We start from the raw sequence: 24,605 nt of genomic DNA, 5'->3' as shown, positions 1-24,605 counted from the left end.
GAATGTCCTACCTGAGGTAAGTGTGGTTGGTTTGTTTTTTGTGATTTATGTTGTGGTGGCGTGAGTTATGTATTAGGAATGTTTTTGGTGGATTTTCTTTCAGATTTTCTTTCCCCTAAGGCCTCTGTTATGGCGCTCCGAGGCCGGCTGTTTAGCTGGAGATTTTCAGTTGCTCAGCCGGCCTAGTGCCCTAAAAGAGGTGTGGAACGCCTCCCTTAGCGCTCCGCCCCACACTCAGGGCCCAGCTGGTGAATTTTGCGGGACACGGCCCCAACAGAGGTACGACCGAATTTCTCGGCCCTTTAATTTATTAGTTATCAACATATTGGAGATGGGCAGGGGGGAAAAGGCTGTTTGACGGGGTGGGGTTCTTGGAGGCAGGAGGTCATGTGATGAAACCTCCAGGAACATGTCCGACCAGAGTTGGCAACCTTATTGGGACGTCCCGAGTTTGTGAAAGGCATCATGCAAGGCTTTCTTTCACTGTCTCCACCCTTCATTTTAATTTGTGCAACTTTTTAAATGTTATTTTTCTTCACGCTATTTTTCCTCTCGGTGTCCCGGCCCCTTGAAACTTCCCTGGTTCTCTTCTCCTTACAGTGGTGAGCTGTGTTGGCGTGTAATTCCAGGCATCAGCAGCCCCCTGCCACCTTCGGCCAAGTGACCATGCCTCGTGTGTGAACCTGGACAGTGAATGTTGCCAAACTGCGTGCTCATGGCGAGCAGTGCAGCCAAGGACGACCCCATTCTCATGTGACCGTCACAGGTGTGAAGAAAAAAGCAACAGAACACTGCGGGTGCTTGAAAGCTGACACAGAAAGGGTTGGAAACGCTCAGAAAAGTCAAATCAGCATCTGCTCCTGGGCCTGGCTCAGGTAGACATCTACAGGCCAAGGGATGGACACGGCTCATTGGGGTCACTCTGGCTGCCTGTCAGTCTTTCATGGGCTTGTCGCGCCCGGGTGACCCTTGAAGAGGGAGCATGCATTGCTCACCAGTACACTTGGGGCCTTCTGCTACCGGTGGGCACTGGAAGGCGTAGAGTGTCTTAGCGACATGAACAGTACTGATTTAGTGTTAGAACTTACCTATTGTTCCGTTGAAAAGTACATTAACTCCTCTGTCCCTTCCACAGATGCTGACTGACCTGCTGAATGTTACCCCAATGAAACTACCGGATTGTCATGAAAACCCACCCTTTAGGGAAGGAAATCTGCTGCCCTTACCCGGTCTGGCCTATATATGACGCCAGGTACACAGCAATGTGGTTGACTCTTAACTGCCCTCTGAAATGGCCTAGTGAGCCGCTCAGTTGTATTCAAGAAGACGCCTCCCCACCCTTTTCTCGAGGGCAATTAGGGATGGGAAATAAAGGCTGGCCTTGCCGGCGAAGCTCACATCCCGTGAATGAATAAATAAATAAACAAAAAACTTGCATTGCCAGGTCTAGTATAGCATATCCAGACACCATGCCGAGAATTCCCTCCCCGTAATAAAAAGGTAGACTTGCATTTATATAGCGCCTTTCACGACCACTGGACGTCTCAAGGTGCTTTACAGCCAATGAAGTACTTTTGGAGTGTAGTCACTGTTGTAATGTGGGAACCGCGGCAGCCAATTTGCGCACAGCAAGCTCCCACACACAGCAATGTGATAATGACCAGATCACGTGTTTTTTGTTATGTTGATTGAGGGATAAATATTGGCCCAGGACACCTCCCCTGCTCTTCTTCGAAATAGTGCCATGGGATCATTTACATTCACCTGAGAGAGCAGACGGGGCCTCGGTTTAACGTCTCATCTGATAGCCAGCACCTCCGACAGTGCAGCACTGCACTGGGAGTGTCAGTTTAGATTTTTGTGCTCAAGTCCCTGGAGTGGGAGTTAAACCCACAACCTTCTGACTCAGAGGTGAATGTACTACCCACTGAGCCACAGCTGACAGCTATATTGTGACAAAGTGGTAAACACCTAACCTCAGAACGGTTCCTGACTCCCATTTCTCCTCCCTCCGATGTACTAGCCTCCCCTCCCCCTCCTTCCCACGTACTTGCCTCCCCTTCCCCCATCCCCATGTATTGTCTGATGTGCCCTTTGGTCTGGTGTGGCTGAGTGACTGGGTGACTGCAAGGGTGCTGAGTTGCTCTAGTGTTATTCACCTCCTCAATGGAGTCACACAGACACAGAAAGCAATCGAGGTGACAACGGTACAAATTTCTACAAGTAAAGAAGACCAATGTGAACTCTTTTGATTACCATACTTTGGTTTATAGTTGGGCCATAAAATAGGTATATAGTAAATGCGGTATAAACTCCACGGTAGGTATGCATTTGACTTTTTGTTGTTGATGTTACAGAGACTTTTTTTATGTAAGGTGTTTGGAACTCCTGAGCAATCACAGTGTTCAACGTTCAGCCCACATCGCTGCTCACGTTATGCACGGGCCACTGCGTGAAACTCTCGAGTGCGTCCTGAACGATTTTTGTATGCCAGGCTCTTGTGTGTAAAGTCCATAATATCCCACTCGACTCCGATTTGAGCTCAGCACTAAAAGCTCCGTGTGTGATACCTTGTTGGGATCCTGGGAGCTTGCTGTGCAGTGCACCATTTGCACACAAGGTGGGGGGGGGGGGGCGTTACATTTAATTAACTTCACTGTACGCGAGCTGCTCTGAGATATTTCTGAAGGGCATCAATGCGGGGGCTTCTTTTTACTCAGTCCCAAGAGCTGCAGGGGCTTCACTTAACGTCTCTCTTGACGCAACGCGCAAAGCTAGCTGCCAAAGTTTCCCAGCATACTGTTCGGTCCACAGATCTCATCGCTGGTCAATTCGGAGCAGAATCCACACAGAATTAAAGCCAGCACTGCAGAGCAGATGCCCGAGAATGTTCGGATTGCATGTTAAAAGCATGTTAGACAGGGCCGCGGTGGATTAACTGGCAGGTGCCGTCTGTGAGGGTTTAAGAGCTTTTTCCGCTTTGAGGGTCGTGTTAAGAAGAGCTAGCAGTCTGGTTTGAGTTTGTGCAGCGAGTTGTCCGATTTGGCCAGGGCGCCCAGCGTCTTTTTGATGCGGAGAGCAGTCAGCCTGGCACCTGGGCTCTGGTACCAGGATTCCTTCATCAGTTTGGCAAGAGAGGACAGAGTCTAAAGAGAAAAGAGATTGTCAACATGAGCTCAAAATAGAAAGACTTGCATTTCTATAGCGCCTTTCACGACCACCAGACGTCTCAAAGCACTTTACAACCAACAAAGTACTTTTGGAGTGTAGTCACTGTTGTAATGTGGGAAACGTGGCAGCCAATTTGCTCACAGCAAGCTCCCACACACAGCAATGTGATAATGACCAGATCATCTGTTTTTGTTATGTTGATTGAGGGATAAATATTGGCCAGGACATCAGGGATAACTCCACTGTCATTCTTCGAAATAGTGCCGTGAGATCTTTTACGTCTGCCTGAGAGAGCAGGCGGGGCCTCGGTTTAACATCTCATCTGAAAGACGGCACCTCAGACAGTGCAGCGCTCCCTCAGCACCTCACTGGAGTGTCAGCCTAGATTTTTTATGTGCTCAAGTTCCTGGAGTGGGACTCAGAGGCGAGTGTGCTACCCACTGAGCCACCTGACACTGAGCTCATGGACAGAAAAAAGGGGGCAGCGACCAATAAATTGCCTTTGATGTTGTCCAGTCAGTCGATGTTCCTTTGCATACAAGATGATGGCGACACAGTTGGGAGAGAGACTTCAGTAGTTTACTCCACTGGGCCATCTAGTGAGATTTGACATAACAATTTGCAGTAAAAGAAAGACCTGCATTTCTATAGCGCCTTTCACGACCTCAGGACGTCCCGAAATGCTTTACAGCCAATGAAGTACTTTGAGATATAGTCACTGTTAACACAACTTGCATTTATATAGCACCTTTAATGTAGTAAAACATCCCAAGGCGCTTCACAGGAGTGTTGTAAGACACAAAATTTGACACCGAGCCACAGAAGTAGAAATTACGGCAGATGACCAAAAGCTTGGTCAAAGAGGTGGGTTTTAAGGAGCGTCTTAAAGGAGGAGAGAGAGGTAGAGAGACGGAGCGGTTTAGGCAGGGAGTTCCAGAGCCTGGGGCCCAGGCAACAGAAGGCACGGCCACCAATGGTTGAGCGATTATAATCAGGGATGCTCAAGATGCTCGGGGGAGCAGTTTGCCGGGTAGTGGCTGAAGGAGAATGTTTTTTTGTTGGTGCGTGAGTACTGCTAAACCAAATCCCCCAGTAACAACACTCACTTGCCAAGAGCGAGTTGAAATTATGCTCGTGGTGGGCTGTTCTGTGAAACATCCGTTAATAGTTTTTTTAATATAAATTGTGTTTGTGATTAATTTACTGGCGCATCTACCACTAGAAATGTCTGGGGGAAATGTTTTTTTTTTAAATAGGTCTGTTCTCCTTAGAAGGTTGAGAGGAGATTTGATGGAGGTGTTTAAAACCATGAGGGGTCTGGACAGAGTAGATAGAGAGAAACTGTTCCCATTGGTGGAAGGGTCGAGAACCAGAGGACACAGATTTAAGGCGATTGGCAAAAGAACCAAAGGCCACATGAGGAAAAACTAGGAATGCACGACCTGAGAGGGTGGTGGAGGCAGACTCAATCGCGGCTTTCAAAAGGGAGTTGGATAAGTACCTGAAGGAAAAATATTTGGAGGGCTACGGGGAAAGGGCGGGGGAGTGGGACTGGCTGAAGTGCTCTTTCAGAGAGCCGGCACGGGCTTGACGGGCCGAATGGCCTCCTTCCGTGCTGTAACCATTCTATGATTCTTCATGCACATAATTTTTGCTACACCTAGTAACCGGAGCTAGTGAGGTCTCGGGTATCGATTCCCAGCCTGTACTGAATGAGCTGATCTCAGGGACAGCATTGGGGACACTACAATTGGTCTCAGCTCTCCTTGGGTTCTCACTCCCAATTGCTAGCCAGTGACTCCTGCTGAAAAGTCCGCGCAGGTGGAGATTGGTGATAACCGGGCTCCGCGGCTATGCCCACGGGGGTGGAATAGCCGGCCATGCCTCCCTGTCGTGAAGAATGGTACAGGAGGGAGGGCAGCCGGCGCCCATGCAATGCTTCCCCGACAGGAATTGGTTTCCGTGGGGGGAGGTGGCACAGTTCGTGGTTGGGACGGCCAGGGACAGTGAGCTCTGAAAAATCCAGGAAAGCCAATGTTGACATAGAGGCGATAAATGCTTACATTTTTATCTGGCGTTATTATCGTCATTTGCTGTCAGCCGTGGCTCAGTGGGTCGCACTCTCGCCTCTGAGTCAGAAGGTTGTGGGTTCAAGTCCCACTCCAGTGACTTGAGCACAAAAACCTAGCCTGACACTCCAGTGCAGTGCCGAGGGAGCGCTGCACTGTCGGAGGTGTCGCCTTTCGATGAGCTATTAAACCGACACCCACTCTGCCCTCTCGCGTGGACCTAAAAGATCACACGGCACTATTCTAAGAGGAGCAGGGGAGCTCTCCCTGGTGTACTGGGCCAATATTTATCCTTCAACCAACATCACCGAAAAACAAATGATCACACTGTTGTTCGTGGGTTCTTGCTGTTCTCAAATTGGGGCTGCCGCGATTCCTGCATTGCAACAGTGACTACGCTTCAAAAGTACTTCATTGGCTGTAAAGCGCTTTGGGACAACCTGAGGCCATGAAAGGTGCTATAGAGATGCAAGTTTTCCTTTTAATTTTTGAATACATTTTCAACGAAAAGAGAGAGATGGCAAAATTGCCTTGGCCCTGATTGGGGGCGGTAATCTGCTGGGGGCGGGACTTTCTGCGGCCATTTCCTTTCGGGGCAGGTTCCGGGGCGATGCTGGGGCAAGTCGTGCAGCGCTGCGTGGATGCTCCGCGTAGCGATGACGCGCTTCAACGCCCCTCCCCTTCGCTTAAAGGGGAGGGTCGCTGCGCACTCTGCCAGGCCTCAGATGGCCTTCACGACACCACCAGGGCGGTGTGATACCGAAGCCGCAGCCTGGCACCCAGAACGGAGCGCCGGGCTGCAGGATGGCGGCCCGGACCGTGCAAAAATGCACACAGGGTAGCCGACCCGACAGTCGGCAAAAAAAACAAGATGGCGACGCGGGCCACCGGCGACCTCCCCTTTACCTTCCGCCCCGGAATGCAACGGAGGTCGCCCAGCCTCGCGACCCGCGGGGCAATTTCCCCACCACGGGGCGGTAAGGTTCGCCACGCAGCGACGAGGGGGTCGCTCTGTACGGTGATGACATCATTGACGGTTGCGCGGCGTCCCGGGACGCTAACCGCAATTTCCCGGGATCCGGTAGCATCACCCCACCTCCCCCCTTCCCCGCCCCAGGATGAAAAGAGGCGGCAACAGGCCTTTGAAAAAGGGCCCCAACAATGTTTAGTGACAGATCAATGACACAATGGCCACTGTCTGAGGCAGAACCAGACCGTTCACAACCTCTGCCTCCTATTTGACCCTGAGCTGAGCTTCTGACCCTATATCCTCTCCATCACTAAGACCGCCTACCTTCACCCCCGTGACATCACCCGTCTCCGCCCTTGCCTCCGCCCTTGCTGCTGTAACTCTCATCAATGCCTTTGTTACTTCCAGAGTCAACTATCCCAATGCTCTCCTGGCCGGCCTCCCACCATCCACAATCCAAAAACCTGACCTCATCCAAAGCTCAGCTGCCCGTGTCCTAACTCACACCAAGTCCCGCTCACCCATCACCCCCTGTGCCCCGTGTCCTAACTCACACCAAGTCCCACTCACCCATCACCCCCTGTGCCCAGTGTCCTAACTCACACCGAGTCCCGCTCACTCATCACCCCCTGTGCACACTGCCCCGTGTCCTAACTCGCACCGAGTCCCACTCACCCATCACCCCCTGTGCTCACTGACCTGTATCCTAACTCGCACCAAGTCCCACTCACCCATCACCCCCTGTGCACACTGCCCCGTGTTCTAACTCGCACCGAGTCCCGCTCACCCATCACCCCCTGTGCTCACTGACCTACATTGGCTGCGCTCTGACAATCTCTCGAGTTATAAAATTCTCCTTGTGTTCAAATTGCTCCATGGTTTGGCTCTTCCCTAGCTCTGTACCCTCCTCCAGCCCCTACACCCCTCCCGATCTCTGTAACCTCCTCCAGTCCCTGCACCTCATCCTATCTCTGTAACCTCCTCCAGCCCCTACACCCCTCCCTATCTCTGTAACCTCCTCCAGCCCTACACCCCTCCCTATCTCTGTAACCTCCTCCAGCCCTACACCCCTCCCGATCTCTTTAACCTCCTTCAGCCCCTACACCCCTCCCTATCTCTGTAACTTTCTCCAGTCCTACACCCCTCCCTATCTCTGTAACCTCCTCCAGCCCTACACCCCTCCCTATCTCTTTAACCTCCTTCAGCCCCTACACCCCTCCCTATCTCTGTAACCTCCTCCAGCCCTACACCCCTACCTATCTCTGTAACCTCCTCCAGTCCCTACACCCCTCCCTATCTCTGTGACCTCCTCCAGTCCTACAACCCACCGGGATCTCTTTGCTCCTCTAATTCTGGCCTCTTGAGCATCCCTGATTTCCTTTGCTTCACCATCGGTGGCCATGTCTTCCGCTGCCTGGGCCCGAAGCTCTGGAATTCCCTCCCGAAACCTCTCCACCTCTCTCTCCTCCATTTAGACGCTCCTTAAAACCTCCCTCTTTGACTAAGCTTTTGGTCACCTGTCCTGATGTCTCTATGTGGCTTGGTTTCGAATTTTGTTGGATAACACTGCTGTGAGGCGCCTTGGGACGTTTTACTACGTTAAAGGCGCTATATAAATGAAAATTGTCGTTGATGTTGGTGCGTCACCCATCTTGCAATTGTGGACTTCTGTTTGCAAGCTGGACTTTACCTAGGCAACGAGGTCCCTTTAAGGGAATACAGAAAGAAACAGGTGCATACCGGGTCGGCGAACCATCTGTTGGGAATGTTGGGTCTCTGCTGATCAGTGCAGACAACTTTCCTCATGTCCTCGAAGCTGGGGTCAGTGGGAACCACATCATAAAATGGAGGTTTGTACTCTTCTGTGATTCCTGTATCCAATGAAAGGAACAATTAAGGGTGGTTTCAATCGCCTCCTGAAAACTGATCTCTGCTCTCATCCTGTGAATGATTCGCTGCATCAGGAATTCTCAGCAAATCTGCCAGTCATTAATTCAACAGCACGTCATTAAATGCAGTAACCCTCACAAGAGCACTTAAAAAAAACGTGCATTTCCATAGGGCCTTTCATGACCTCAGATCATCCCTAAGCGTTTTACAGCCAATGAAGTACTGCTTTTGAAGTGTAGTCACTGTTGCAATGTGGGAAACATGGCAGTAAACAGGCACACAGCAAGCTCCCACAAACAGCAAATGTGATAATGACCCAGATAATCTGTTTTTGTTATGTTGATTGAGGGATAAATATTGGCCAGGACATCAAGGATAACTCCCCCGCTCTTCTTCACAATAGTGGCCATGGGATCTTCTACATTCACCTGAGAGAGCAGACGGGGCCTCGGTTTAACATCTCATCCGAAAGACGGCATCTCCGGCAGTGCGGCACTCCCTCAGTACTGCACTGGGAGTGTCAGCCTAGATTTTTGTGCTCAAGTCCCTGGAGCAGGACATGAACCCACAACCTTCTGACTCAGAGGCGAGTATGCTGCCCACTGAGCCATGGCTGAAATCCTTGCTGATATGCCACATCCCCCATCATTACATTTCTTCATATCCCACTCTCTCTGTGATGCACCGTATCCACCCTCTGTGCTGAGTGACCCTCTAGCCTGCCAAGAGGTTGCTTGCGTCAGGTGGTAGCACCTTCCAGCTCTGAGTCAGAAGGCTGTGTGTTTGAGCCCCACTCCAAGACTTGAACCCACATAATCTAGGCCGACGTTCCAGTGCTGTATTGGCAGAGATGCCGTCATTCAGTTGATACGTTGAACTGAGGCCCTGTCCGCATGGTTCCATGGCACTATCTGTAGAAGATCAGCGAGTTCCCGTGGTGTCCAAGTCAACATTTCCTCCTTTGAGCAAGACAACCTATTGGCTGACCAAATATTTCTGGTTTGGCACCTTGCAAAATGACTGCCACTGCTATTCACAGCAATTCACCATATGCAAAGTGCTTTGAGATGTTAAACATTCACTCCCTCCATCACCAATGTACCGTGGTTGCAGTGTGCACCATCTACAAGATGTACTGCAGCAACTCACCAAGCCTTCTTTGGCAGCGCCTCCCAAACCCGCGACCTCTACCACCTAGAAGGACAAGGGCAGCAGGCGCATGGGAACACCACCACCTCCACGTCCCCCTCCCAGTCACACACCATCCTGACTTGGAAATATATCGGCCGTTCCTTCACCTTCACCACACGGACTGCAGCGGTTCAAGAAGGCGGCTCACCGCCACCTTCTCTAGGACAATTAAGGATGGGCAATAAATGCTGGCCTTGCCAGCGACGCCCACATCCCAGGAATGAATGAAAAAAAAGATGTTTTGGATAAGGCGCAGTAGAAATGCAAGTCTTTTTTGTTTTATTCCTCAGGTGGAACAGCAGTATTGGTCTGAAGAAGTGCCCACCATGTTTCTGATGTGGAGGGAAGGACAATCATCCAGAGTTCCTGCTCTTAATTGCTGGCCGAGAACAGATTGCGGCCGAGCAGCAATGCCCACCACGGTTGAATATCCACTCGAGCGCGTTACTGGACGACCGGTGGCAGCTGCAGAACCTTACCCCAGCGACGAATCAACACCTTCGGAAGAGGAGGGTGGATAAAACTGGAGGGGTCTAGCACTAGGGGGCATAGTCTAAACATTAGAGCCAGACCTTTCAGGAGTGAAATTAAGAAACACTTCTACACACAAAGGGTGGTAGAAATTTGGAACTCTCTTCCCCAAATGTCAGTTGATGCGAAATCAATTGTTAATTTTAAATCGGAGATTGATAGATTTTTGTTAACCAAAGGTATTAAGGGATATGGGCCAAAGGAGTTAGGTTGCAGATCAGCCGTGATCTCATTGAATGGCGGAACAGCTCGAGTAACAGACTCGAGGGGCTGAATGGCCTCCTCCTGTTCCTATGGTAACAGACTTGAGGGCTGAATGGCCTCCTCCTGTTCCTATGGTAACAGACTTGAGGGCTGAATGGGCCTCCTCCTGTTCCTATGGTGACAGACTTGAGGGCTGAATGGGCCTCCTCCTGTTCCTATGGTAACAGGCTCGAGGGCTGAATGGGCCTCATATTTCTAATGTAACAGGCTCGAGGGGCTGAATGGGCCTCCTACTGTTCCTATGGTAACAGGCTCGAGGGGCTGAATGGCCTCCTCCTGTTCCTATGGTAATAGGCTCGAGGGGCTGAATGGCCTCCTCCTGTTCCTATGGTAACAGGCTCGAGGGGCTGAATGGCCTCCTCCTGATCTCATGTTCCTAGGGAAGAGGAGAAGCCTTACTATCCATCTAAAAAAAAACAATTAAAAACTCATTGCAAACGTGTAGATTCGCAGGAAGTGAGTCTTGACAGAAAAATTCTTAAACAGGGAATTATAGCAGGAAATTATCTCTATGCTTGGCTTCCTGTTTGCAAAAGAATTTCTTTGGTTCTTAATTCAGTCTGATAACCAATTGCAGCTTCAATACCGGCCCCCCAACAACTCACTGTTCGGGCCTGCACATGAAGAATAGCCACTTGGATGAGGTACCAGAGGCTTATGTCCCCATTTTCCAGGTACAGTCCCTGGAATGTATTTGCTTCAAAGGTTCTTTGCTTAAGAAACCATAGCAACACATTGCTATTAAAAACTCGTTGGTTTATTAGCAAAGGTTTAACAATCACACTACACATTACCAGTTCATCCACCAGGCCCACAACCACCTGCCTCATCATGGATTCCCCGAACCCAACTGGCTGGGGTTTTATTGAGTCTTGTGAACATCACGTGACTGGCTAAGCCACTCTCAACTCAACAGCTCTACAAACCTGTGAGCATGCTCACTGGTGCATACATTAAAGTCCCCAGATGAGGTAGTGTGTCCCCGGGCAAACAACGTCCCTGGTTCACAAAACATGTCCCTGAAGTGTATCCCTGGGCAGTCAATGTACCCCCAGGCAGTAAGTGTACCCCGCTGAGCTGTCAGTTAGCAGCTCTAAGGTTAAGTTAAACAACAACTTGTACAATGGCCAAATTGACATGCGTCGGTTGTTGTTTCGGAGTTTCCGGGCCGGGCTCGTGCTCCTGGATTGTCGGCGCCGGAAGTGCCCGAGAGCTCGGCAACACGAGCAGGGGAGGGAGAGGCTGCGGGGGAGGGCCCAGTCACAGTCACCAGGGGAACGGAGGCGGGTTAATCCTAGTCACTGGGGGAGAAGTCAGGTGTGACCTCAGTCACTGGGGGAGGGTCCAGGTGTGACCTTAGTCACTGGGGCAGGATCCAGGTGTGACCTTAGTCACTGGGGGAGGGGTCAGATGTGACCTCAGTCACTGGGGGAGGGGTCAGATGTGACCTCAGTTACTGGGGGAGGGGTCCGGTGTGTTCTCAGTCACTGGGGGAGGAGTCAGGTGTGACCTCAGTCACTGGGGGAGGGGTCAGGTGTGACCTCAGTCACTGGGGGAGGGGTCAGGTGTGACCTCAGTCACTGGGGGAGGGGTCAGATGTGACCTCAGTCACTGGGGGAGGGGTCAGGTGTGACCTCAGTCACTGGGGGAGGGGTCAGGTGTGACCTCAGTCACTGGGGGGAGTAAGGTGTCTGAATGCGCTTCAAAAGTGTGACATTAATCCACGGTAATTATATGCACATTTGTATTGCATATGTGCAACTGTTAAAATATAGGCTAAAAACGTTTGCCTTGTTGCGCTCCTCAACCCACATTATCTGTCGCGGCTGTTTTGCTGTGCTCCTAACCAGTGTGTCCCCAGATTCGCGTTGGAAATATTGGTCACCCTATACTAGCATCATCATCATCATCAACATCATAGGTGGTCCCTCGAAGCGAGGATGACTTGCTTCCATGCCAAAAAGGGATGAGTTCACAGGTGTTTCAATGAAGGACCAAATATTCCAGGTTCCGAACTACATGTTGAAGGGTGGAAAATGCCTGTGCGTGGCTGGTTGCACACCAGCCACCACATGGGCCTGACAGAGCTAGGTCTTGGTCCAGTGGCAAGGGTTGAACCAAGACGACTGGAGACCAGCTCTGCTGCACGGACCTAGTGCGCACACATATCGCAGTATGGGCTGGCCCGTGCTGCCCCTGGGCCCTCGCCTCTCCTGGGCCCCGATCACTTCCCTCTACATCCCTATACTAGCACCACATGTATGGAGACCATATGAAGGCGTTTGCTCGCCTCCTCCTTCCTCTTGGGCAGGTGCCCACCAGAGTCTGGCCTGAGACTTAAACCCCGCCCAGTGTCACTTATACCAGGGCTGATCCAGTGCCAGTAATTCCTTAGATTCTCCTCCCAAAACGAAGCAATTGGATTTCAGGCCTTCACCCAGGATGTAGAGTTGGTGTGACATGCCAACCAAAACACCTTCATTCATCTCTGACATTTGCTTCCTTGCATTGTAGCTCTCAGTAACTCATCAAAGCCAGTTCCCTCAACGATTTCATCATCGCTTACTGTTTGAAATGAATTATTGAACAGCATTTATATAGCGCCTTTAATGCAGTAAAATGTCCCAAGGTGCTTCAACAGGAGCATTATCGGACCAAAAGTTGACACCAAGTCACATAAGGAGATACCGGGACGCTTGGTCAAGGAGGTAGGGTTTAAGGAGCGTCTTAAAGGAGGAGGGAGAGTTGGAGAGGTTTAGGGAGGGAGTTCCGGAGCTCAGGGCCTAGGCAGCTAAAAACAAATCAACACAAAGATGGCGACAAGCCAAAGGCTGTTGAAGATATTTCTGCAGTCTTTCTGGCAGCAGGCTCCCTCGTACGACATTTTCCAAAAGCTAAGCACAGAGCACCCTCTAATGGCTTGGTTGGGGAAAGCACTGCTCCGTGTGGAACACAGTGATTGCAGATCCAATCTTTGGGAGTTAGCTTCTGTGCCTCAGTGCCCTTGGCCTGGGTAGGGGAGAATTCAGCTCCCGGTCACTATCCGGTGTTTGGAGACTGCGTCTGTGCGAATGTCAGGTGAAGACTTGACTCTCTATGCACAAAATTCAGGCTCGCTATTGCCAATTTGCAGAGCAGGTACCATCAATCTTCCTGCACACTCAAACCGAGTACAACAGGTTTAGTGATCGTTATTTTCGAAAGTAATAAAGAATTGTTGAAGTGTGATGGTGTAACCTTTTTATCCCTCCTCCAAAATAAACTGGTTTGAACAAATATAAACAAACACGGTCTAGATAGAAGAGTTTTGTGCAGTAGCTGTTATGATCCGTTGCCTCAATCAACATAACTAAAAACAGATTATCTGGTCATTATCACATTGCTGTTTGTGGGAGCTTGCTGTGCGCAAATTGGCTGCCGCGTTTCCCACATTACAACAGTGACTACGCTCCAAAAGTACTTCATTGGCTGTAAAGCGCCTTGAGACGTCCGGTGGTCGTGAAAGGCGCTATATAAATCCAAATCTTGCTTATTTCTATAAATGACCCCTGCTTGCTGTACAGGATCCCGTCCACCAACGTGAATCAGAGCAGCACTGAGTGAAACTACTCACGCGAACAATCAGGCATTTTGAGATTGACAAGAGTGGGGATGAAGAAAGAGTGCTGGATGTTCGGTGACACAGCAGTGAAGGGAAGGTTGGGGGTGCATCGCGGGGGCAGTGAGCTGCCACGATGCTTGCATTCATCAGGGCTGGACTGCTCAACCTTTCCGCCGTGGCTCAGCGGGTAGCCTTGGAGTCAGAAAGTTGTGGATTTGAGTCTGACTCCAGGGACTCGAGCACATAATCTAGGCTGACGCTCCAGTGCAGTGCTGAGGGAGTGCTGCACTGTCGGAGGTGCCGTGTTTCGGATGAGACGTTAAACCGAGGCCCCGTCTGCCCTCTCAGGGGGACGTAAAAGATCCCATGGGCACTATTACGAAGAAGAGCAGGGGAGTTATCCCCGGTGTCTTAGCCAATATTTATCCCTCAACCAATGTCAGTAAAACAGATTATCTGGTCATTATCACATTGCTGTTTGTGGGATTTTGCTTTGCTAAATAGGCTGCCTCGTTTCCTACATTACAACAGTGACTACACTGCAAAAGTACTTCTTTGAAAAGCACTTCAAAGAAGAAGAAGAAGATTGACTGTAAAGCGTTTTAGGGCATCCTGAGGTCGTGAAAGGCGCTATAGAAATGCAAGTCTTTTTTTGCTCTTTCATTCCAACAAAGGCCGAATGAAAATGTGGATTGCGTGGAGACGTCTCCTGACTGTATACCCGAGGAGCTGGAAAGATGAGCGATCTGGTCTGGAGTTCGCAGCACCAATCACAAGGCAAAGCATGGAGCCCATCAAAGAAGGTTAACGGGCATCCGATTCGGGAAAGCTCACAGACCTTTGTCTTCTGGTGGTTGAGTGGACCTCCTCTAGCGAGGCCCTCCAGCAACGGCCGACATGCACAGGCCCAGGAGAAGCAGAGTGACGGAGAAATGTGCCAAAAAGTTGAAGCACCTCGAGAGAATTAGCTTTGTAGGGCTCCCTTTAATTCCGTCACCAGTCATGAGGAGCGTTATTCTTGTCCTGAGCTAAACTTGATACAAGCCATTTGCGCACAGCAAGCTCGCACAAACAGCAATGTGATAATGACCAGATAATCTATTTTTGTTATGTGGATTGAGGGATAAATATTGGCCCAGGACACCGGGGATAATTCCCCTGCTCTTCTTCGAAATAGTACCACGGGATCTTTTATGTCCACTTGACAGGGCAGACGGGGCCTCGGTTTAACGTCTCATCCAAAAGACGGCACTTCCGACAGTGCAGTGTTCCCTCAGCACTGCACTGGGAGTGCCAGCCTAGATTTATGTACTTAAGTCTCTGGAGTGGGGCTTGAACCCACGACCTTCTGACTCAGAGATAGAAACATAGAAACATAGAAAATAGGTGCAGGAGTAGGCCATTCGGCCTTCTAGCCTGCATCGCCATTCAATGAGTTCATGGCTGAACATGCAACTTCAGTACCCCATTCCTGCTTTCTCACCATACCCCTTGATTCCCCTAGCAGTAAGGACCTCATCTAACTCCTTTTTGAATATATTTAGTGAATTGGCCTCAACAACTTTCTGTGGTAGAGAATTCCACAGGTTCACCACTCTCTGGGTGAAGAAATTTCTCCTCATCTCGGTCCTAAATGGCTTCCCCCTTATCCTTAGACTGTGTCCCCTGGTTCTGGACTTCCCCAATATTGGGAACATTCTTCCTGCATCTAACCTGTCTAACCCCGTCAGAATTTTAAATGTTTCTATGAGGTCCCCTCTCATTCTTCTGAACTCCAGTGAATACAAGCCCAGTTGATCCAGTCTTTCTTGATAGGTCAGTCCCGCCATCCCGGGAATCAGTCTGGTGAACCTTCGCTGCACTCCCTCAATAGCAAGAATGTCCTTCCTCAGGTTAGGAGACCAAAACTGTACACAATACTCCAGGTGTGGCCTCACCAAGGCCCTGTACAATTGTAGCAACACCTCCCTGCCCCTGTACTCAAATCCCCTCGCTATGAAGGCCAACATGCCATTTGCTTTCTTAACCGCCTGCTGTACCTGCATGCCAACCTTCAATGACTGATGTACCATGACACCCAGGTCTCTTTGCACCTCCCCTTTTCCTAATCTGTCACCATTCAGATAATAGTCTGTCTCTCTGTTTTTACCACCAAAGTGGATAACCTCACATTTATCCACATTATATCTGCCATGCATTTGCCCACTCACCTAACCTATCCAAGTCGCTCTGCAGCCTCATAGCATCCTCCTCGCAGCTCACACTGCCACCCAACTTAGATGAGAGTGCTACCCACTGAGCCACAGCTGGCAAGAAGCAAGCCAATAAAAAAATAAACACTCTGTATTTCCGAAGCTCTGGAATTCCCTCCCTAAACCTTTCCGCCTCTCTTGTTCTCTTACTTTAAGATGCTCCATAAATCCTACCTCTTTGTCCAAGCTTTTGGTCAACTGCCCTAACATCTTGCATGGCTCAGTGTCAAGTTTAGTTTGATAACACTCCTGTGAAGCACATTGGGACATTAAAGGGGCTGTATAAATGCAAGTTGTTATATAAAGCATATTCATAAAAGAATAGCTTAGAATTTAGATTGCAACCTTTAAATGCTTCCCTTTAAAGGAGCCGGATAAGCACATAAACATCAGAACATGAACATAAGAAGATCAGAAATAGGAGCAGGAGTAGGCCATATGGCCCCTCGAGCCTGCTCCGCCATTCAATAAGATCATGGCTGATCTGATCATGGACTCAGCTCCACTTCCCTGCCCGCTCCCCATAACCCTTGACTCCCTTATCATTCAAAAATCTGTCTTTCTCCACCGTAAATATATTCAAAGCCAGCCCCCACAGCTCTCTAGGGCAGAGAATTCCACAGATTTACAACCCTCAGAGAATTCCAAAGATTCACGACCCTCTGAGAGAAGAAATTCCTCCACATCTCCGTTTTAAATGGGCAACCCTTACTCTGAAACTATGCCCTCTAGTTCTAGATTCCCCCACGAGGGGAAACATCCTCTCTGCATCTACCCTGTCTGGTCCGGCCCCCTCAGAATCTTATACATTTCAATAAGATCACCTCTCATTCTTCTAAACTCCAATGAGTATAGGCCCAATCTGCTCAACTTTTCTTCATAAGAAATCTCCTTCAATGAACCTTCTCTGAACTGCCTCCAATGCAAGTATATCCCTCCTTAAATAAGGAGACCAAAACTGTCCATGACATCAGAGTGTCAACTGTGGCTCAGTGGGTAGCACACTTGCCTTTGCCTCAGAAGCTCCAGGGACTTAAGCACCTAATCCAGGCTGACACTCCAGTGCTGTACTGAAGGAGCACTGCACTGTCGGAGGTGCCATCTTTCAGATGAGATCACCTATTACTCCTGTGCTCGCTGACCTACATTGGCTCCCATTTAAACAATGCCTCGATTTCAAAATTCTCATCTTTGTTTCCAAATCCCACCATGGCCTCGCCCCTCCCTATCGCTCTGTGCTCCTCAAATTCTGCCCTCCTGAGCATCCCTGATTATAATTGCTCAACCATCGCTGGCCGTGCCTTCAGCTGCCTGGGTCCCAAGCTCTGGAACTCCCTCCCTAAACCTCTCCGCCTCTCTTCTTCGCTTTCTTCCTTAAAACCTACCTCTTTGCTTAGCTGCCGTAGTTTCTTCTTATGTGGCTCGGTGTCAAATTTACCTGTTTTGTCTTATTACACTGATGTGAAGCACCTTGGGATGTTTTAGTACGTTAAAGGTGCTATATAAATAAAAGTTGTTGTTGTTGTTGAGATGTTAAACCAAGGGCCCGTCTGCCCTCTTGGGTGGATGTAAAAGAACCCACGGCACTATTGGAAGGAGAGTTCTCCCCGGTGTCCTGACCAATATTTATCCCTCAACCAACATCATGAAAAAGCAGATTATCTGGTCATTATCATATTGCTGTTTGTGGGAGCTTGCTGTGTGCAAATTGGCTGCCGCGTTTCCCACATTACAACAGTGGCTACACTTCAAAAGTACTTCATTGGCTGTAACGTCCGGTGGTCGTGAAAGGCGCTATATAAATGCATTGGCTGTAAAGCACTTTGGGACGTTTGGTGGTCGTGAAAGGTGCTATATAAATGCAAGTCTTTCTTTTTTGAGACTGCACTGACCACCCCACAGAGGTTGTTGGAGAATGTGCAGCTTCTCCGACCTCTCAGCAGCAATACATGAGGGATCTGCACAACCACAGTGTAGCCTGGGGCACCTGACAGCTTCACGGCCACCTGCAGGGGAGTTCTCTTGGACAGAGGGACCAAGCCCAACCTACTTGGCTCTATCATGGATGCCATGATGGAGGCTACTGAGACTTTAGGATCCATCTCACAGGATCCCTTTGCTGGTTGGGGGATCCGCTCGACAAACACCTGCTGACAGGCTCGCACACTCCTCAGCATGGCCTGTGGCTTGCCCTTACGCAGATCGCAGATTATCCTGCTGGATGAGCCATCCTCCAGGGAATGACTGCAGGTGGGACCGATAAGGTAGCCCACTCTGCTCTTGTTCCGAGCTTTCCTCAGATGCTCTTGTCCCAGGACCTCAGAGGGTAGCCTGGGTCTCATAAGAACATAAGAATTAGGAGCAGGAGTCGGCCATTCGGCCCCTCGAGCCTGCTCTGCCATTCAATAAGATCATGGCTGATCTTCTACCTCAACTCCACTTTCCTGCACTGTCCCCATATCACTCGATTCCCTTAATATCCAAAAATCTAGCGATCTCAGTCTTGAATATACTCAAAGACTGAGCCTCCACAGCCCTCTGGGGTAGAGAATTCTAAAGATTCACCATCCTCTGAGTGAAGAAATTTCTCCTCATTGCAGTCCTAAATGGCCGACCCCTTATCTGGAGACTGTGACCCCTGGTTCTAGACTTCCCAGCCCGGGGGAAACATCCTCCCTGCATCTACCCTGACAAGCCCTGTAAGAATTGTGTCTGTTTCAATGAAATCACCTCTCATTCTAGCGAATATAGGCCTAGTCTACTCAATCTCTCCTCATAGGGCAATCCTCCCATCCCAGGAATCAGTCTGGTGAACCCTTGTTGCACTCCCTCTACAGCAAGTATATCCTTCCTTAGGTAAGGAGACCAAAACAGCCCTGTCTATCTCAACCTTCAAAACATTCGGGCATCATGGCTGCTTCCTAAAATATAGAGCTGCCCCTAGTGGACTACTGCTCCACCTAGTGGACTACTGTGGCAATGCAACTAATGATTTATATAATAAAAGGATCATGTGACAAGGTCTGGCTCTGGATCTGGACTGGCTGATCTGGCAGATGGTCCCTGCATTGGCTAACAACAGTCCAGCGGCAGAAAAGCCTAATGCTATCGTCACTTTCCCAGTTACCAGAAGAGGAATCCCTGTTGCGGAAATTGTCTGTAGGTCAGCCTCGGGCAGATGTCATAGCTCAGTGACAGGCCTAGTTTGTGAAGTGGAGGTGGCAACTAGGTAACCATTAGATCTCCTCTGGCATTACAAAGGGGTATTTACAGTACAGGAACAGGCCATTCGGCCCAATAGGTCCGTGCCGGTGTTTGTGTTCCACACGAGCCTCCTCCCACCCCTCTTCATCTCACCCCATCAACATATCCTTCTATTCCCTTCTCCCTCATGTGTTTATCCAGCTTCCCCTTAAACGCATCTATACTATTCCCCTCAACCACTCCCTGTGGTAGCGAGTTCCACATTCTCACCACTCCCTGGGTAAAGAAGTTTCTCCTGCATTCCCTACTGGATTTATTAGTGACGATCTTATGTTTATAGGCCCTAGTTTTGGTCTCCCCTACAAGTGGAAATATCTTCTCGATGTCATTGTTGCCGCTACTTATTTTTGGGGTACACGGCTCCTTTAACGGGCTGCGCACCCCATTCAAATTCCCACGCACTTCCGGTTTCTCCAATTGTAGCCGACAGGCGGCCTGCGCGAGACCGCCAGACCGCTGCATTGCCGCGCAGCTTAACAGGAACATCTTCTCTACGTTTACCCTATCAAACCCTTTCATAATCTTAAAGACCTCTATCAGGTCACCACTCAGCCTTCTCTTGTCCAGAGAAAAGAGCTCCAGCCGGTTCAGTCTTTCCCAGGTTATATCCTGTGTGAGGTCATGCACTTTGGCAGAAAAAAAATCAAAGAGCGAGTTATTATTTAAATGGAGAAAGATTGCAAAGTGCCTCAGTACAGCGGGACCTGGGGGTACTTGTGCATGAAACACAAAAGGATAATATGCAGGTACAGCAAGTGATCAGGAAGGCCAATGGTATCTTGGCCTTTATTGCAAAGGCGATGGAGTATAAAAGCAGGGAAGTCGTGCTACAGCGATACAAGGTATTGGTGAGGCCACACCTGGAATACTGCGTGCAGTTTTGGTTTCCATATTTACAACAGGATATACTTGTTTTGGAGGCAGTTCAGAGAAGATTCACTAGGTTGATTCCGGGGATGGGTTGGGCCTCTATTCATTGGAATTCAGAAGAATGAGAGGTGATCTTATCGAAACGTATAAGATTATGAGGGGGCTTGACAAAGTGGATGCAGAGAGGATGTTTCCATTGATGGGGGAGACGAGAACTAGAGGACATGGTCTTAGAATAAGGGGCTGCCCATTTAAAACAGAGATGAGGAGAAATTTCTTCTCTCAGAGGGTTGTAAATCTGTGGAATTCGCTGCCTCAGAGAGCTGTGGAAGCTGGGACATGGAATAAATTTAAGACAGAAATAGACAGTTTCTTAAACGATAAGGGGATAAGGGGTTATGGGGAGCGGGCAGGGAAGTGGAGCTGAGTCCATGATCAGATCAGCCATGATCGTATTAAATGGCGGAGCAGGCTCGAGGGGCCGTATGGCCTACTCCTGCTCCTATTTCTTATGTTTTTATCCTGTAAATATGGCTTCTGACGTAATGACAGACACAGACACGGCAGCTCAGGTGTTGCCCCACCTGTGTTCAGAGTCCTCTCATAAAGTCAGTTTCCTTATCTAAATTGTGAGATAAAAGGAACCTACGATGAACAGCTTTCCTTGACACTTAGTTTGCAAATATTAAGCTGCAGCTGCCAGCAGAAATACTGTCAGAAAACTGTTGCCAAATAAAAGTCTTGCAATGCAAAAATTCAGCCCTCTAAAGTATCACAAAATAAAGCATTAAGCAAAATAGTAAAGAATAACCGTGAAGAAAGCCTACAGGATCATAGGCTTTAGAAATGGACGTGTAGGCCTAGAAATTGGGCACGGCGCCACTAACGACTCACGCTAAATTCGGCAGGAGTTTAGTGGCGGCGGTAACCCGTAGCGCCCCGCTCCGCTGCCCCGGCAATGATGATGACATCACCATGCGCAGCGCTCCGTTAGTGCCCCAGACCCTAACTTGGGTAGCGCCCCCTGAAGCTGCAGCGGGCGATGGCAGCGACAGATTCAGGGGGCGTGAACCGGGCGGCAGGCCGCTCGCGGGGCGATACTTAAAGGGGAGGTGGCGGCCATTAAAATGTCCCGCCTCCCGGATGATACCACCCCCAAACGGGGCGCAACGGAATTTCATCCCCATAGAGTCCAAAAGCAAGGAGGTTATACAAAACATTTGTAAAAGATTTGGATGGCGTCATTTGGAGTATTGCGTCCAATTTTGGTCATATTTTCGGAAGGTTGAGAAGGCCTCGGAGAGAGGGTTCACTCGAATGGTACCAGGAATGAGGAGCTTCAGCTACGTGGCGAGACTGGAGAAGCCGGGGTTGTTCTCCTCAAAGCAGAGAAGGTTAAGGGGAGATTTAATAGAGGTTTTGATACAGTAGATAGGGAAAAGCTGTTTCCACTGGCAAGAGAGTCCGTAAACAGAGAACACAGATTTAAGGTAATTGGCAAAGGAACCAGAGGGGAGATGAGGAGAATTTTTTTTACGCTGAAATTCCTCGGCTAATGGGCCTGAAATTGCGGTCGGAGGCTTCCCGCAGGCGAATGTGCATCCTGGAACCACGTGATCTGGACCCTCCAATGAAAATGGTGTATCACCATTCATAGTGATAGTGAGTTCCGTTTGTACGGAGATCTCCATTACTGTGAATGGTGATACCTCCAAAAACACAAACATTTTAAATAAATAAGAACAACACTTCACATATTTAAAATTAATTTTTTTGAAATTTTATTACTATGTTTTAATAGGGGTAATAATAAACTTACCTTAATGGACAGCGTTTTTAATGTAAAAATTATTGATTTCATTTTATTTTTCTATCTTTTAAAACTCTTATGATGGTAAAAGTGGGCCTGCCTGCTTTAACCAGACATTGACTGGGCAAGAGTTGAACAAAGAGCCCAAATCATCACCCGCGAAGGCCCTTCTCCCGGGGATGCGTTGGATCTGTCAAAAGACATTTTGACAGGTTGCAAGTGCCGGATTTCGCGCATGCGCTTTGCACAGCTAAACCCAGACATTGCGGGGCATCTTTGGCGTGGTGCACATTGTACGCACCCGGTGAAGCCACAACTTCAGGGCCAAAACCGGTGTTCCTCACCATTAGTGTAATATCTGTGTTCCTCACCATGGGCCCAAGTTTCCACATGATTTGCGCCTGATTTTTAGGAGCAACTGGTGGAGAACGGACTATCTTAGAAATCGCAATTTTTTTTTCTGCAGTTCTAGTCAGGTAGAACAGTTCTACTTTGGAACAGAATTTTTTCTTCAAAAGGGGGCGTGTCCGGCCACTGACACCTGATTTCAAAGTTTCCACAGTGAAAAACGTATTCCAAACTAAAGTAGAATGGAGCAAGTGAAGATTTTGTAGAACTGAAAAAACCTGTTCTACACATTAAAAAATCAGGCGCAGGTTACAAATTAGGCGTCCAGAACGAGGTGGGGGGGGAGGGGGGGGGGAGGGAACTCATTAAATTCTACAATAAATCCTTCTTTATACTTCTACAAATATTATACAAATAAATCCAACCTGAATAAACATTTATAAGCAAAGAAAAGATTAAATAAACCATCTTCCTACCTGTGTGAAAGTGCTTCAGGCACGGAGAATTCTGCAGTCAGCCTGAAGCGCCCGTTCTTCCCGCCTGGGGGGGGGGGGAGGCGCCCGTTCTGCCCGCGGGGGGGGGGAGGGGGAAGGGGAGAGGAGGCGCCCGTTCTTTCCCGCGGGGGGGGGAGGCGCCCGTTCTTCCTGCGTGGGGGGGGGGGTGGGAGGAGACAGTGAGAAGGTTGCAGTGAGATGTGCTGATGGCAATGTGCTTTTATTAAAAAAATGTTCAAAAATTAAACAGCTACAAAGAACTACAAAAATGGCCGAGTGCCAATGTTTTTTTCACACTGAGCATGCGCGAACGCTCCAACGCGCACGCGCAGCGTTGCTGGCAGGAAAAAAACTAATTTAAATAGTACCCGCCCCCTCCCACTTACAAAATCGGCGCGAGTGTAGGCTCCGCCCCCCTGGACGCCGCGCCAGGCAGACAAGGAGCTGCAGAACGCTCCAGAATCGCGAGTTTTTTTTTTAGGTGCCGTTTTAGGCGCGAAAAACGGGCGCCCGTTTTTTATCGTGTGGAAACTTGGGCCCCATGAGTGTAATATCTGTGTTCACCATCATCAGTGTAATATCTGTGTTCCTCACTATCAGTATAATATCTGTGTTCCTCACTATCAGTGTAATATCTGTGTTCACCGCCATTAGTGTAATATCTGTGTTCCTCACCATTAGTGTAATATAGTGTTCACCATCATTAGTGTAATATCTGTGTTCCTCACCATTAGTGTAATATCTGTGATCACCACCATTCGTGTGATATCTGTGTTCCTCACCATTAGTGTAATATCTGTGTTTACCATTAGTGTAATATCTGTGTTCCTCACCATCAGTCTAATATCTGTGTTCCTCACCATTAGTGTAATATCTGTGTTCCTCACCATCGTGTAATGTCTGTGTTCCTCACCATTAGTGTAATATCTGTTTTCACCGCCATTAGTGTAATATCTGTGTTCACTATTAGTGTAATATCTGTGTTCACCATCAGTGTAATATCTGTGTTCCTCACCATCAGTCTAATATCTGTGTTCACCGCCATTAGTGTAATATCTGTGTTCACCATGAGTGTAATATCTGTGTTCCTCACCATCAGTCTAATATCTGTGCTCCTCACCATTAGTGTAATATCTGTGTTCACAACCATCAGTGTAATATCTATGTTCACCATGGGCTAGAACCTCCACTTTTGAGCTTATCGCCCAAAAATGGGCGTTATTACCGGCGTGGGCGGTAAAAAAGGGTTTTCAGATTGGCGGCTTCTCGCCCATTCTCAAAACACCTAGTTTACATTTTTTTAAATGGCCATTACCGCGAACGGTATCAAATGGGCGCTAGCGTTAAATTTTTTTGACCTTTTGCCGTAAAGTGTAGCCGTCCTTAGCAACGACATGGCAATGCTCGATTCCCGCGATTCTGGAGGTCAAGGGTCACCCTGACATGCGCAGAAGAGGAGACAGAGAGAGAGGGAGCTCAGAGGTACTGAAGGCGTGATGTGTTTGCTTTGCAAGGAAGGAGGGAGACTTTAGAGCTTCACAGCAAGTTGGCAAACAAAAATTAGCTATTACCAGCCACATATTTGACCGAATTTGCCCTATAATGGAGGGAGAGGATGAGGCATCACAGCACGCTGTGGAGACTGACGCTGGAGAGAGCAGTGAGGTGGGAGAGGAGCACATTGGAGGGCACAAAAGAGCCAGGAGGTTCTCGGACAAGGCTAATGCCTCCCTCCTGCAGGAGGTCAAGTTACGCTGGGGTGATTTGACACAGAGCGGGCGTGGGAAGCCCACCCCAAAGGCCTACCAGAGGATATGGACCGAGATAGCAGAGGTGGTCTCATCAGTGACCAACGCGGTGCGTGAGGGCAATCAATGCAG

At 49.1% G+C, this 24,605-nt stretch overlaps 1 protein-coding gene across 1 annotated transcript in view; it reads right to left on the bottom strand.

The window, feature by feature from the left end:
* Positions 1 to 2,246: 2,246 nt before the first annotated feature.
* Positions 2,247 to 24,605, bottom strand: part of LOC139240925 (activin receptor type-1-like) — a 162,469-nt gene continuing 140,110 nt past the window's right edge. Inside the window, exons 11-12 of the mRNA XM_070869455.1 lie at positions 7,951 to 8,081; positions 2,247 to 3,146 (exon numbers count right to left, since the gene is read on the bottom strand). Coding sequence (XP_070725556.1) covers positions 3,003 to 3,146; positions 7,951 to 8,081 — 275 coding nt within the window. The 3' untranslated portion in view covers positions 2,247 to 3,002. The remainder of the gene's footprint in view (positions 3,147 to 7,950; positions 8,082 to 24,605) is intronic.

Source organism: Pristiophorus japonicus, chromosome X (genome assembly GCF_044704955.1).
Source record: "Pristiophorus japonicus isolate sPriJap1 chromosome X, sPriJap1.hap1, whole genome shotgun sequence".
NCBI lineage: Eukaryota > Metazoa > Chordata > Chondrichthyes > Pristiophoridae > Pristiophorus > Pristiophorus japonicus.
Note: the sequence above shows the minus strand (reverse complement) of the source record. Positions and strands in the feature narration are given on the sequence as shown.